The following is a 16222-nucleotide window of genomic DNA, read 5'->3' as shown; positions in this document are numbered from 1 at the left end:
AAACAGAACATTTAAAATGACTGAAAATTTAAAGTTTGTATAATTTCTTGTGTTGTTTTTAACTTACGAAGAAAAATGGATCAAAGTTTACTGAGATGTAGATTCTCAAATCACACAAAAACAGAACTGAATGATGGATATTACACACATTCTTCAAGTATGAAAGCAATGAAGGAGGGCCAAATGCATTTCTACATACACTTCTAAAAGAATGGATTTCTCTGGGGACTTCAACTAACCTCTTGAATGCAAAAAATGGAGAAAAAAAACAAACCAACTATTTTGGTAAATATAGTACTTTAAGAGCTAAAATTGCAAATTAAGAAGAAAATAAGATTTGATAAGCTAACAAGCCAGGAATTAAAAGTTTTAAATTAAAATATCTAGTTTGTCATTGTTGCTAGGTGGGCCTTTTCATGTCTCAGTTTTATTTCCACATTGAACTACACTTGATTTTCAATAATTCTTATCTTTCTTTGAATTGAGAGAAATGTTGTAACTACTTATCCTGAGAAATAGCATAGGTTGAAAATGTACATAATTAGATACAAAATCTGATTAAGGGAGAATTTAGAGATGCTGATAATATACTCACAGCCATTTTAATGTCTTTATGTCTCAGTTTTTATCAGTTGCTAAGACAATAAAGACTGATTCACATAACTCAAGCATAACCAATAAATCACTTTAAAATATAAAAGTAACTTAAAATATTAAATAATCTATTATTTTTAAGAAATTCCTTTGTTTAATCAAAAAGCTGTAGAGGTAGCATTGTGTAGGCATTTGTGTAAATCTCTAGTAGATACAGTGAGATTATTTTTTCTAGTTACATACCAACATGTTCAGCAATAGATTCCAGGGATCCTCTGGAACGTTCTGAGTCTGTCAGTGATTTCCAGTTCTTCGCTGTTTCAGATCTGAAGTAGAAAAATTAATGAACAGAAATAAATGTATTGCTGATAACTACAATAACTGGTAACAAAAACCTGCCAATTCTTAGACAACTACTTCTTCATGAAAGGAAGTATTCCAACCTTTGCCACGTTCATCAAGCCAATTACTGCCATCATCATTCTAAGTAGATGATGTTGCCTCTTTTAATGAGAAAAACAGAGGTCATCAGCAAGAACTTTCTTATCTGTATTCACAGCCATCCCAACTGCCTTTCCACCTGTCTGCAGGGAAGAAAAAGATGGGTCTCTCACACTGTTCAAACTTCTTTCTGCCCCAAATCCCATTCACTTCCACAGCCTCAGGGATGGTACTCCTCAACTGTCCATTCTCTTTCCTACAATCTTTAGTCCTTCAGTCTGGAGATCCCCCCCTCAGCTTATCTGTATGCCTCAAGCCTCAAGGAATAGTCCCCTTCTCAATTCTTTATTCCTCCACCTGATGCTACTGTCCTCTTTTATCCTTTATGCTGACAAGAAGAACTACATTCACCATCTTCATTTTCCTGCTTTCCTTTTATTTGCTAAATGATAATATTTGGCTTCTACTCTTACCTCTTTATAATTCCCTTAAATGGAGCTATTTTTAATCATACTTAATACTCAGCTCCCTCTTATTCTCTCTGAACGCACACCTCCTTTGGGTGAAGAAGGTTCATCCAACTGTCACTATACTTATGGCTTCTACCACCATCTATACGCTGATCATACCCATGTATCTTAACCCTGGCATCGTTCCTGGATAATTCCACTTAGATGAACTATAGATACCTAAAAGTAACATTTTAGAACCAAAATCATAAGCTTCCCACTTTCCTCTTAGGTTATCAGAACTTTGACTCAATCAACTACTATCCAAAAGAATCATGGGAGTCATCCAGCTTTACCCTGCTTCCCTATCTAGCACTTTAATTAGTCATGTATACCTATATTCCTAAAATCTACCTCCTACCCTCTGTTCTTATTACAGTGGATTATCTGAGGCCTACTACTATTATTACTTTGTTCTTTTTACGGCTGCACCTGAGGCACACGGAAGTTCCCAGGTTTGGATCAAATCAGAGCTACAGCTGCAGGCCTACACCACCGCCATGGTAACACCAGATCCAAGCTGCATCTGTCACCTACACCACAGCTTGTGGCAACGTTAGATCCTTAACCCACTGGGCAAGGCCAGGATCAAATGCACATCCTCATGGATATTATGTTGGGTTCTTAATCTGCTGAGCCACAACAGGAACTTCTTTCTTGCTTTTTACAGCCTAAACTATTATTATCCCTGCTTCTATCCTTCCTTCATATTATAGTTAGAAAAACCTCTAAAAATAGAAAGCTGATTCAATCATTCTCTGGTTAAAATCCTTCAGTAGTTTGGTTAAAAAAACTGTAAGACCATTCAATAGTACGTTATGTACAAATTAAAAGAAAACTTACATATAATGTAATATAATGGAAAAACATAAGTAACAAAAATACATACAAAATCTAAGTATAAAAAAATCCCAGAAGGAAATATATCTAATTTTTGACATTTGCTGTTTTGGGATAGTTAGCTTTTTTCTTTTTACCACTTACCTCAATATTCTAGTAGTAATAATAATAACAACTAATACATAGTACTAATTGTGTGCTAGGTCCTAAGTTAAGTCTTTTAACCCTCATAACAAGTTTATTAGTCAGATGTTGTTATAGGGATATAAATCCCTTATATTAAAAAACTAAAGTACACAGAGGTTAAATAACTTGTCTAAAATTAAATAGCTAGCTGGTACAGAAGACAACCCAGGTAATGCTAAATTAATCATAATAAACCTGTATTTTTTCACCTTTAAAGACTTCGTATCTTCCAAAAGTAAAACAGAAACTACTAATGAGTGAGTACAAGGTTATCACAATTTGTTTTTTATTTTTCCAGTCTCGAAAACTTCTAACTCCAGCAACATACTACTATGGTCAGTTCTCATGATATGCCAAGCTCTTTGTGGCTTCTGTTCCTTCATGAGCACTCCTCTCTCTGAAACAGCCCTTATTTCTCAGTCACACTCACCTACCTAACCTCTACTCATTATTCAGAATTTAAATATTACAACTTGAATTTTTTACATACTATATTATACATTCTAATGGCACTGCTTTGTATCTTCTGTATTTGCATTCACTGGTTGCATAATACTCTACCCCAGGAAACAACCATCACTGACTGGGCTATTCACCCATTTTTGGACATAAAGATTGCTTCCAATGTTTTATTATTATTATTTTTGCTTTTTAGGGCTGCTCCCACGGCATATGGAAGTTCCCAGGCTAGGGGTCGAATCAGAGCTATAGCTGCCAGCCTATATACTTTCCTAATACTTTCCTGACATTTTTTTTTAAAAGTTTAGACATTACACTGAGCTTCAATGCAGTAAGTGTCTTAAGGGTAAGCACTAGGAATACAAATCCAATGAGAGAGAAAGGTGTGGTTGGGAGTGTGAAAGTATAGCACTGCAAAAATATTCCTTAGTCATTAGCCATTCAGCCACAGCAAAGCCAGATCTGAGCCACGTCTGTGACCTACACCACAGCTCATGGCAACACCAGATTCTTAACTCTCTGAGTGAGGCCAGGGATCGAACCTGTGTCGTCATGGATGCTAGTCAGATTCGTTTCTGCTGAGGCATGACAGGAATCCTGTAATGTTTTATTACTTTAAAAAGATGTTATGAGAAACATATTCATACAAATAGGTATTTCTGGTTGCCCATATCTTCTCAAGCTAGATATTCAGAAGTGAAATTACTGAGTCAAAAGTTACAGACTGTTTTTGACTTTTGAAACATTGCCAAATTGTTTTTCAAAAGAATCACACCAACTTACAATGCTATACTAGCAATTCTAGAGAGTATTATTTTCATTGCACTCACCAGTTTTCAGGACTCAAAATATATATTTAAATCTGTACATTATAAACTTGATTTGTGATTATATCATACATAACAATTTTATTTTACTAAACCTAAAAATATAAACCAATATTTTTACTTTTATAATTTTACAGTTAACTTAAAAAATAGCTTCTACTAAAAATCTTTCCTTACTCCTTTCTCATATAAAGCAGAATATACGTTATCAAAATTTTCTACCTGTGTAGTGGAAGGGGCTTGATCTTGGGTTTTTCAGAAGCTGAGGAGAGTGTTTTAATCTGAGGCTTGGCTGTTGGTGACGTTTCCAAATCTCGGCTAAGCTCGGCTTCAGTTTTCTTAATGAATTCATCATATGACTAAGTTTAGAAAAATCAGAGGAGTTACTATACAGAATTTTTAAAAAATACCTTAAATTATAAAATAGTATATTTTGTCGTAAAATATTCAAACAGTAAAGAAGATGTAATATAAAAATATTTTTACCTGCATATCATTCCCCAGAGTTCTAAAATCAGTTACTTGTATATTCTTATGTATATTCTATGTATAATTAAGATGTATAATTATAATAATAATATCGATTAGGAAATGATAGTCTCAGTCTATAAAATTTTAATACTTACAAAGCAATAATTCAGGCCCTGTCACATTAAAAAACTTCTTTATATGATAATATAACTATTCTTTAAAGGGTGTCCTAATACTTTCCTGACAATTTTTTTTAAAAGTTTAGACATTACACTGAGCTTCAATGGCAGTAAGTGTCTTAAGGGGTAAGCACTTAGGAATACAAATCCCAATGAGAGAGAAAGGTGTGGTTGGGAGTGTGAAAGTATAGCACTGCAAAAATATTTCTTAGTCATTAGCCATTCTGCAAATAAAACTTCACTAATTTTTAATTCTAATTTGTATTAGGATGGGAAGCCCTCCTTCTATAAGAAAAACCTCAATTCTAGGCTAAAATCCCTATTTTTTTATCTCTCACATTTAAGACTTGGGCTAAAATCACCATTTTTATAACTATTACCATCTATATTACCTTCCTCCAAATTCTCAATGTTTTGCCAAAGTAACTTCTGGTATTAAACATATACAACAGCTAGATGATCTGGTTAGCTAGCTATATATGAGGACTATGACTTCTCAGACCTGAAAGCTGTACTTAATAATGAGTGCGGTTCTTAATTAAAAATGTGATCAAATAAAATCCACAAGTTTTTTTCATATGAACGGCTATGTATTATACATTTTTCTACCATATACTACAACTGTAAAATCTAACTAAAGAACTTTGTTTTATCTTTAATTAAACTATTTAATAAAATGTTGAGTGAGAGGGATCCATATGGCACTTCTCTAGCTATCTTTTTGGTTGACATATCTTTTTTTTTTTTTTTTTTTTTTTTTTAAGGGAAGCACATGGAAGGTCCCAGGCTAGAGGTGGAATTGGAGCTGCAGCTGCTGGCCTAGCAACTCTGGATCCAAGCTGCATCTGTGACCTACACCACAGCTCCCGGCAATGCCAGATCCTTAACCCACTGAGTGAGGCCAGGGATAGAATCTGTGTCTTCATGGATGCTAGTTGGGTTCATTAACTGCTGAACCATGACGGAATTCCATAGCCACTGAATCTGAACCACTTTTCTTACTTCTAAACATTTAAGCAAGTTACAATTCCTGTTCCGTCTCTGTAGTGTGTACCTGTATAAATGACTATCTTCTCCACATCTGTTAGCAGGTCTATTTTCTATGTGGAAGATAGTGTAGTATAATGGTAATAAGGGTGCAGAATTTGGAATCCGAGCCAGACTAAAATCCTACTTTTAACACATGTGAGCTGTGTTTCTCTAGATATCATTAATCTCACTGAAACTCAGTTTCTTCACCTGTTAAACAAGGATATCCACACCTTGCTGCTTTGAGGGTAAAATGAAAAAGTAATTAGCTGAGTTCCTAGCACATAAACAGGTATCTGAACATCTGATGATTAAATTAATAAATGTAGGAGAAATATGTCTGGTGTTACCACACAGGATAATTAAAAACCCAGAAATTTTGGCTAAACATAATGAGTTTTTTAACTCCTGAAGCACCTACAGTCCAACGGTGAAACCAGCTGCCTTGAAAATCTGAAATTTGTTATTATTGGAAGTATATGGGTAGAAGCTGAATGATCTCTGGTGAGGCCATTAGAAGGGTTTCTTATGTAAGAGGTTCAGACCAATTCTATAATGAAAGTGGTATAGGAACACCAGGTTGGCAGAATGCAAGTATGTTCTAGGGAAGCACCTAGAGGCAGGGAGATTTAAGAGGCTACGCATACAACAGAGGCAAGGGCCCCAAAGAGGTCACAAGGGCCCCAGATAGCCTGATGGTAGTAGGAATGGAAAGGAACAAGCAAGAAGATTTATTTAAAAAAAAAAAAAAAAAAAAGAACCAATGGGATTTGGTGACTGAATGGATAGGAGAAAACAGATTGAAGAAAACATAAAAACCAGGCTTCCAGACTGGGGCAGAAATCAGGGACGGTTGCTAGAGTTTGGAAGGGAAGTCAAATTAGTTACTATTTAGGAGCCATTCAAATAGTACAGAGTCATACTAATAAGTTGTGTGGCATGAAACATCATGCTGCTTATTTAAAAAAAAAAAAGGCAGTAACAGTTCCAATAACTAAGATTATTCGTCTAATGGCTCTTTGCGTAAGACACAGATATCAATCTTTCTTTCATAGTCTTAATCTTTCTTATTTAGGAAAAAAAACCTTACTTGAATACTATTTACTTTAATACTTGATCTAATACTTAACATTTAATTTAATATTTAATGTTTCAAGTAGGAGTTTGTTTAGATAGCCTCAGATTTTTTTCTTCTTAAAAAAAAAAACAAAAAACAAAAAACAAAAACCCTAAATCTTTTAGGTTAAACGTGGCAAACAGAGTGAAAAATCCTAAACAATTACTTTATTAACAATACTAAAAACAGTCACATATACATTAGCCTTGATATGAAACCCCCTTTCATCCTATGTCTAACCTCCAACTGTTTGATCAGACTGGCTTCTTGGGCTTTTAGTCTTTCCTTTTGCCTTTTTTTCTGTTCCTTCTTCAGCTGGTCCACAACTGATTTTCTTTTGCGCAGCTCATCTTTCAGGGCTCTGATCCTACCTTCAATGTCACTCTGATCAGATGTAGTTTCTGAAAGAGATATAAAATCTTTTTATTTAATTTTAACTTAAAAATGAAGTCAGTAACTACTAATAAAAAACACCAATGTAAAGTCAACCTTATATCTAAAATATCAAAATTTGAGCTTCTGAAAAAATTAGTGATCTGCATCCTTTCCCCTAAATCTGTTTTCCTATTTATTTCCATATTTATTTTTCCCTAAATCTGTCTTCCTATTCATTTTCACTTTCTAACCGCACTATTTGAAAATGCAAATAACTCTCAAGGTACCCTGTCTTGATAAGATAAAGAGACTGAAGTTGAAAAACCTTTGGTTAGTAAAATTTGCACATTCTGTAACGGTTTATTTCCCGGTGACAACATAGCCCTATTTAATTGCACTTCCTCTTGGTTATTACAGATAGTTTTAAAGTCATATTAAAATCAAACTGGAATTTTACTGCTTTAGACTTTGAGGCATCAGCTGACATCTTACTATCACATACAAGGAAAGAAAAAAATTATAAAGAAACATACTCTGCAGTAACCTTTCTTTGGAAGTTCTTAAAATATTTAAAATAACTGAATGAAGCTAGACAAATCTTATTTTCTTCCCAACAATTCAGACACATATATGTGCACATACAAAGCAGGTGTCCAGTCATAGCAAAATAATGAAAAAGACATTTAATTGTATCATGCACATCTTATGAAAATGAGTATCATTTAAAGATACTGTTTATTTTGCTACACATGGAAATTACAAAGAATGAAAATGACTATTCCTTACATCTCCTTGAATAACACAATAGTTTTATTTCCATACACCAATGGCGAGTGAGACATTTAATAGTCTTACAAGAGAAATACTATTGCATATAATCTGAAGACTCAGATGTACACCATAACATTATACCATAAACAACCAGGTTTTTTTCAAATACTTCAGATTAAACTGCATAGAATTAGTCACAGAATTTATTTTCAGTAAATAATAGTATTTTTTTGAAATGTGATCTAAATATCTGGGTTAGAAGAATGAAACCCAAGTCCTAATTTAGGACTAATGTTACATTAGGAAAACTGACTGATGTCCTAACTAATGTCCTGGATAATGCTAACCTAAGAAAAGTTATACCCATCTTTTATTGGGAGGGGCATCAGACTGAGCCCTTAGCATGGCCAAACTTCATGATTTATTGATCAATATTCATAATATGAAGTAATAATAAAGGCCATTTTCCACTCTGGATCTACTACTAATAATTGGTAAGATGTTTGAATACTAATGTGGAAATTAAATAAGGTATATACAGCATGTAGCACAGTACGTGGAATACCATAAAGCTTCATAATTGGCAGTAGTATTAGTACACATAAAACAAACACTTTTATGTAGCCATATTTTATAGAACACTTTTTGGGTTAAAGCTAAAAAAGGTAGTAGTGAGAAGAGAATATGAAGAAATTAAAAGAAAAAATTTAAATTAAAAAAAATTAAAAGAAGGAGTTCTCTTGTGGTACAGCAGGTTAAGGATCTGGCATTGTCACTGCAGTGGCTTGGGCTACTGCTGTGGCAAAGGTTCCATCTCTGGTCCCGGAACTTCCGCATGCCAGGGGCATGGCCAAAAAGAAAAAGGCCAAATGATTTATAGTGACAGAAAAGAGATCAGTGGCTTCTGGAATCAGAAGTTGGAGGATATTTACTATAAAAAGGCATGGAAAAAATTAAAAGAAAGCATGAGGAATAGGATATCTTCCTCATGCTTTCTTTTAACTTTTGAAGAAAATAATCAATTGGTTTCAGAGTTAAAAGTCTCTGAACATTAGTGGTAGGCTTTACAGTGATTCAATTGGTAATTCTAGTATAACAATTGGGGGTAGTAGGACTGCAGGCTGAGCTAAAAATTATAATCCTTCTAGAATGAAGTATAAACCCATACCTTTCTGCCTTCTAAAGCTGTGTATACTTTTAGCTTGATAGGCTTCATGCGCTTCTAAAAATTTAGGTGTTACTTTGATAACACTTTACAGGAGACCATTATACTCCCACAGACTTAGTTTCACTTTTGTTCCCCAAATGATTATTTTAAATTAATGTATTTTTAAAACTAGATATGTGAGCAGTTATTTTTAAAAATAAAAATACCTTTATCATCTATGATCATAAAGATTTGAGAGCAGATTATGAGAAACTTCAAGTTTCAGATGAAAGACTTTGGGAACTGTTTACAGTTTTATATATTAAAGAAACCAATATTGTACAAATGAAGGGTAATTAGAGATTAAATAAAAGTCTATGAGAGTGAGTGGGAATACATTTTATATCTGCCCCAATCTAATATTACTACATAGTGTTTATCATCAGTAATAACTAAGAGAATCTTGAGAAATTTTATTTTTTATCCAGGCAACTCTCTAGATGAACATACTGTCTTTACGTAATTCTCACCTATAGGGTTTTTTGGAAGGTGGGAGGCAGGAGAGGTGGCAGGTAAATGATACTTCAGTTTGTTGAAACACATCAAGATAGAGTAACTTAATCAAAAATTAAGTTTCTGACTATTTGACACATGCTGACTGAATTACCACTTCCATAAATACTGCATAATAATGATGCCATCATGAACAGGTAGATGGTGTCTAAAGTTGAGAAATCTCAGAGCTACTTTTCTAGAGCTATTCTTACTTGAATGTTTTACCAATAAACAATACCTTATAAATATTATCACTAATCCTTGCTGCATAACTCATGCAAGGATGGTTAAGATATTACTGCATTCCTACAGATACAGAAGATTATCTGATATGGGACGGACATTTGAAGAAAATCACCAACTGAGTTAAGATGAGAACCCATGTTTCCAAGTATCTAAGTTTAGGTCCACTGACACGTTACTCTACTGGCAGTAACTTTTCACCAGAGTACATGAAAGGCAATATATAAAAATATTAATCATTTTCAACAGATAAGTAGGGCAGATAACATTCTTCAACTGGCTTGATCCAGTAATTCCACTTCTAAGAATTTATTCCTACTGAAATATTCAACAGGAATATATAAAAATAAAGATGTTCATTATAGCATTATTTGAAATTTTGAAAAATTTGAGAAAATCTATATGATTGTCATTAGGAAAATGGTTAAATAAATAATGGCATATCTACCCTTTGAAATATTATGCAGTTATTCAAAGAATAAGGGAGATCTATATATGGCAAGGGAAAACATCATGATTTACTACTGTTTAAAATGCTGAAAACAAAGAGGTTACAGAATAGGGTCAAAGATCAAAAAATTAATAATATTTTTGACTTTTCCTTTACTAAATGCCTATTCTCAAAAGAAAACTGAAAATGAGTTCAAGAGACATATACTCAGTAAGTATTAATCTTCCTCAGAATCCTCTGGAAACCAAACACTGTCTGTCTAGATATGCCTCCCAAGATCACTCCTTGAACCAAGTCTTTTAGTGTAAAGGCTGTTCATTCTTTCAAATCTATATATTACTACAGAGATTTACAGTAGAAGACAGGTTATGGGAGAACAGATAATGCTTCCCACTGCCATGTGCAGTCTCTTCTTTACCGCTCCTTCTCTGAAACTTAGGCTCTCCTGTTCTATCACTTCTTGTTTCTCTCACAGTCATCATTAAATCACTCAAGAAACACTTAATAAATGTCTACTATGGGCAATGCAAAGTACCTGCTGGGGGCTGACACAAAATATAGACTCTCCTTTGTAGCAGTTTAAATTCTAATAGGGGAGACATGCTGGGTAAAGTCTGGTTACAATTTATGTGTTGTCTGGTATGACAAATTGAAACACAGAGCACTAGGGTAACACATAAGCAGTGCCTAACACACAGAAAAAATTCAACAAATGTCTGATAAATAAATGACTCTCCATTAAACCCAAGAATATAATGATTTATCATATTTTACGTAATTAGGAATATAATGATCAACAAAAAGCAAAGAATCATATGATTCAATTTTGGCAAGAAAAAAGCCTTTACAAATGAAACAAAGAATAACACTTTACCAGATATAGTTAGACAAAGTTTATTAAAGAGGAATTCAAATATACTGCAAAGGAAATGAGCTCCTCCTTGTTAGTCTTACCTGACTGTGTCATAGATAATGACTCATCAGACCAACTATAACAGTGTTGATGGGACTTGATTGGTAGACGACATTGTCCTCCAGTCTTGTGACTTGCTTTGCTAGACTCCTGCTTTGACACAGGTGTACAGCTTTTGGGAGGTGACTGTTCAAACAGAAAATCAAATGGGAATTATTTTGTGATAGTTGTAAAATTCTATTTAAAATACTAACCAGTTAAAGATAACGTTTACAAGGAGTTTTAAATAACTACGAAATAAAAAGTGAAACAAGTTTGCAAATCATACAAAGGATCTCATTTTTAAAGGTACAGAAAAAAGGCTATAGAAAGTATGCTTTTAAATATCTATGTGTACTAAGTGAAATAAATCAGACAGAGAAAGACAAATACTATATGACCTCTCCTATAAATGGAATCCAAAAAAACCCAAACTCATAGAAAAAGAGATCAGATTTGTGGTTACCAGAGGTGGGGAGGAGAGGGGGGGAACTGGTGAAATTGGTCAAGAGGTATATGCTTCCAATTATGAGACATACAAGTAGTAGGGACATAACATACATCATGATGACTACGGTTAACAATGCTGTATGGTATATCTAAAAGTTGCTAAAAGAGCAGATCCTAAAAGTTCTCAGCACAAGGAAAACTTTTTTTTTTGTAACTATAGGAGGTGATGGATTTTTTTTTTTTTTTTTTTTGTGAGCCCACACCTGTGGCATATGGAGGCTGCCAGGCTAGGGGTCAAATCAGAGCCGTAGCCACCCGCCTATACCACAGCCACAGCAACTCAGGATCCAAGCCGCATCTGTGACCTACACCACAGCTCATGGCAGTGCAGGATCCCTAACACACTGACCAAAGCCAGGGATCGAACCCACATCCTCATGGATGCTAGTTGGGTCGTGAACCACTGAGTCACGATGGGAACTCCCAAGGAGGTGATGGATGTTAACTGAACTTACTGTAGTAATCCTTTTACAATACTTGTATGTCATTAGGCTGTTCATGGTAAATTCACACAGTGCTGTGTGTCAATTATATGTCAATAAAACTGAAAAGAGGAGTTCCCGTCGTGGTGCAGTGGTTAACGAATCCGACTAGGAACCATGAGGTTGCGGATTCAGTCCCTGCCCTTGCTCAGTGGGTTAACGATCCGGCGTTGCCGTGAGCTGTGGTGTAGGTTGCAGACGCGGCCCGGATCCCGTGTTGCTGTGGCTCTGGCGTAGGCCGGCGGCTACAGCTCCGATTAGACCCCTAGCCTGGGAACCTCCATAGGCTGCGGGAGCGGCCCAAGAAATAGCAACAGCAACAACAAAAGACAAAAGACAAAAAAAAAAAAAGTATTATTGTTGGGATACTCTACTTATAAGGCACTTAGCATACTTCTTGGCACTTGGGAAGTTAGCACTCAATCAGTATTACTTTTTAATTATAAAAGCAACTTTAAGACACATTAGCTTTGATTTTCTTATATGTTCCATTCTGAATTGAGGTAGATTCTTTTTTTAAACACAAAGAGGCTTTAATAATGTTTGTGTTCACCTATAATATTTAATACTGTTATGCTAATCCTCTCATATACTTTATAAAATCAAGTTTAAAAAGAAAAAAGTTGCTAGTTTAAGTTTTTACCAGAGTTTTTTTTTTAATTGATGTATAGAATTAAAGACAAATGTGGAAAACCTTTTTATTCTAATAGTGACCATTAGTCTAATTTAGATTCTCTATTCATTCCAGATATGCCTTAAAGAAATAAAACCATGGAGTTCCCATTGTGGCTCAGTGGGTTAAGAATCTGAATAGTATCCATGAGGATGCAGATTCAATCCCTGGCTGTGCTCAGTGGGTTAAGGATCTGGCATTGCCATGAGCTGCAGTGTAGGTTGCAGATGTGGCTCAGATCTGGCGTTGCTGTGGCATAGGCTGGCAGCTGCAGCTCCGATTTGACTCCCCTAGCCTAGGAACTTCCATATGCCACAGGTGCGGCCATAAAAAAGAAAGAAAGAAAGAAACCATTACTTCTATTCTGATAAAGACTTACAGAGTTATTAACCAAATTATAGAAAAGGCTCACCAGTACGGATTAAGGTCTTATTGTTTCTACTGTATGACAAAACACAGACCTTAATAAGAACTTGTATTTGTTCCACATATTATTTTTACTGAAGTAGCTATCCCCTAAATATTAAAAACTTAATAGCATATAATTTTATAACTGCCATTAAAGCTAAAATTTATATATTTATAGATCTTCAGTAGTCAATGAAAAGCTTTATTTCTACTCAAATGTCATATACTGTACGTTACAGGTATGGGTGATAGTCTATGCTGTCCTTAATAGCAAGAATATAACTATTAATAATATACCTTTCAGACAAGATTTTTTTCTAAAGAAGCCTTAAGATATAAATAAACAATAACTTACATTTTTACTAGGAGAGGTAGAAGATTCCAGTTCTTGTGAAAAAACCATATCCTCGGTAAGTACACTGTGATCTGGACTCCAGGCTGCTCTTGAACTATAGACTCAGATGGTATATACTCGGCAGCGGGGCTGCCCAATTCTCTGGAATAGAGCTTTCACTGTGTAGATGTGAGTAGGAAGGTACTGGAGATTCCATTTCACTCACTATTTCTAGAAGACAGGGTGAAAACAAGAAAAAGTATACAATCTTGGTCAAGGGAAATGTTCATCTGTTACACTTAAAATTTGTTTTTAGTGTCATTTAGATATGATTTTTAATTCCATCACTTAATGAATCTCATCTACCACAGCATCTGTTAGTCTAAGAATATGGGCTGATGTGAACTGAGAGGATTATATTATATAATATGTAAGCAGCAATGGTAGCAACTGACACCCTGCATGTCTGTGAAGATGTAGAGCAACTGCACTGGATATCTTCACGTAGGATGGAAATTAGTCCAACCACTTTGGAAAACCATTTGGGAGTATTGGGCAAAGATGAGACACTCTATGATCTGGCAATTCCACTCCTAAGTATACATTCCCAGAGAAATCTGTTATACATGCAGCAGAAAACATGCACAGTTATTAGCAGGATTGTTATAATAGTCAAAAGCTGAATGAATAAATTGTGGTATACTTATAAAATGAAATGCTACACAGCAATAAAAATGAATGAATTGCTTCGATGGAGATACACTATGAATTTTACTTAGTACTTTCAGAATTTGTAGCACTGTCTTGCCTCTGGAATTTCCTGTCCATTATGGCCTCCTCTAAGAAAAAAAATACTCTTGACACTAAACAAAAAATTCTTGATATTAGACTTGTAAATCTGAAGAATGTACACTGCTTTCCTACTTTGTCACTATGGATATAATGCTCCATGGGATTAGGTTATATCACACTTTGTATCAATACCAACGACAACACTTGATATACTCAATTCCAAAAATGTCACTTATGATATTGGGCCTGAAATCTGTAAAATAAATTCATTTAACAAAAGAACTTCCTATACCCCAAAGAATGTTTTGCTTTAATAAACAAAGATGATTTAAAATTTAAAATATATTTTTACATTGTGTATGTGTAGTATAATCAGAATGGTTGAATAAATAATGTAGGAATTCTAAAAATCCTCATGAATATTCATCTTTTCCAAGATAGAATGTGGGTAAAATTTTAAATGGTTTAGAAAATGATTTAATTTCATGTATTAGGAACAGAAGAATCCTCTACATTTCTGTTTTATAGCCCTTCAACATATTTTATTTTTGCTCAATAAGCAACATATACTGATTTTAAAAGTTCAAACAAAATAAAAATTGCATAAAGAAGATGAACTTGAAGTTCTCATTGTGGCTCAGCAGAAACGAATCTGACTAGCATCCACGGGGACACAGGTTTGATCCCTGGCCTCGCTCAGTGGGTTAAGAATCCAGCATTGCCATAAGCTGTGGTGTGGGCTGCAGACACGACTCAGATCTGATGTTGCTCTGGCTGTGACGTAGGCCAGTGGCTGCAGCTCAGATTCAACCCCTAGCCTGGCAACCTCCACCCACATGCTGCAGGTATGGTCCCTAAAAAAAAAAAAAAAAAAAGATGAACCTCACCTGTACCACAACCTCTTGAGAGAGAACCACAAAGCTCCTCCAATCTGATGTCTTTCTTTTCTTTACTTTTGGGGGGTTTTACTTTCTTTACTTTTTAGGGCTGCACCTGCAGCATATGAAGTTCCCAGGCCAGGAGTTGAATCAGAGCTGCAGCAACTGGCCACAGCCACAGCCACACAGGACCCAAGCCATGTCTGTGACCTACACAACAGCTCACGGCAATGTCGGATCCTTAACCCACTGGGCAAAGCCAGGGATCAAATCCACATCCTCATGGATACTAGCTGGGTTCACTACTGCTGAGCCACAATGGGGACCCCATCAATCTGATCTTTACGGCAGATTTCATTTTGGAAATCTTCATTTTTTGTCCTTTCCCTTATTTTTGAAATTAAATAAGTAGTACAAGAAAGTAGTTTTTTAACAAACAAACTTCAAATAGGATAGAAGGATGTACAATGATTACTTCACATGCTCATCTCCAACCACTTCCATCTGCCCAATTTCCACACCTCAAAGGTAAACCAATGTCAATCAGGTAGGAAAGGTAAATGTCTTTCTAGACCTTTTCCTATATTCTGACTTTTTAAAAGATCTATTTTTTAAAATTGTGGTAAAATATATGTAACATATGGAGTTCCTGTCGTGGCTCAGTGGTTAATGAATCCGACTAAGAACCATGAGGTTGTAGGTTCGATCCCTGGCCTAGCTCAGTGGGTTAAGGATCCAGTGTTGCCGTGAGCCGTGGTACAGGTCGCAGACACGGCTCGGATCCTGTGTTACTGTGGCGTAGGCCGGCAGCTACAGCTCCGATTCGACCCCTAGCCTGGGAACCTCCATATGCCGTGATGTGGCCCTAGAAAAAGACACACACACACACACACAACAAAAAAAAAAAGATGAAAAAATATATGTATAAAACATAAAATTTACTATCTTGGTCAAATTTAAGTGTATAGTTCGGTGGCATTAAGTACATTCACATTGTTC

General features: G+C 35.1%; 1 protein-coding gene across 1 annotated transcript in view; it reads right to left on the bottom strand.

The window, feature by feature from the left end:
- The window catches only part of CEP350 (centrosomal protein 350), a 154187-nt gene that overhangs the window by 18074 nt on the left and 119891 nt on the right, over positions 1-16222 (bottom strand). Inside the window, 7 exon segments of the mRNA XM_021063750.1 lie at positions 838-920; positions 4079-4215; positions 6893-7053; positions 11149-11293; positions 13575-13651; positions 13654-13716; positions 13719-13784. Coding sequence (XP_020919409.1) covers positions 838-920; positions 4079-4215; positions 6893-7053; positions 11149-11293; positions 13575-13651; positions 13654-13716; positions 13719-13784 — 732 coding nt within the window.

Source organism: Sus scrofa, chromosome 9 (assembly GCF_000003025.6).
Source record: "Sus scrofa isolate TJ Tabasco breed Duroc chromosome 9, Sscrofa11.1, whole genome shotgun sequence".
Lineage (NCBI taxonomy): Eukaryota > Metazoa > Chordata > Mammalia > Artiodactyla > Suidae > Sus > Sus scrofa.
The sequence above is the reverse complement of the archived record's forward strand: the minus strand, read 5'-3'. Positions and strand labels throughout refer to the sequence as shown.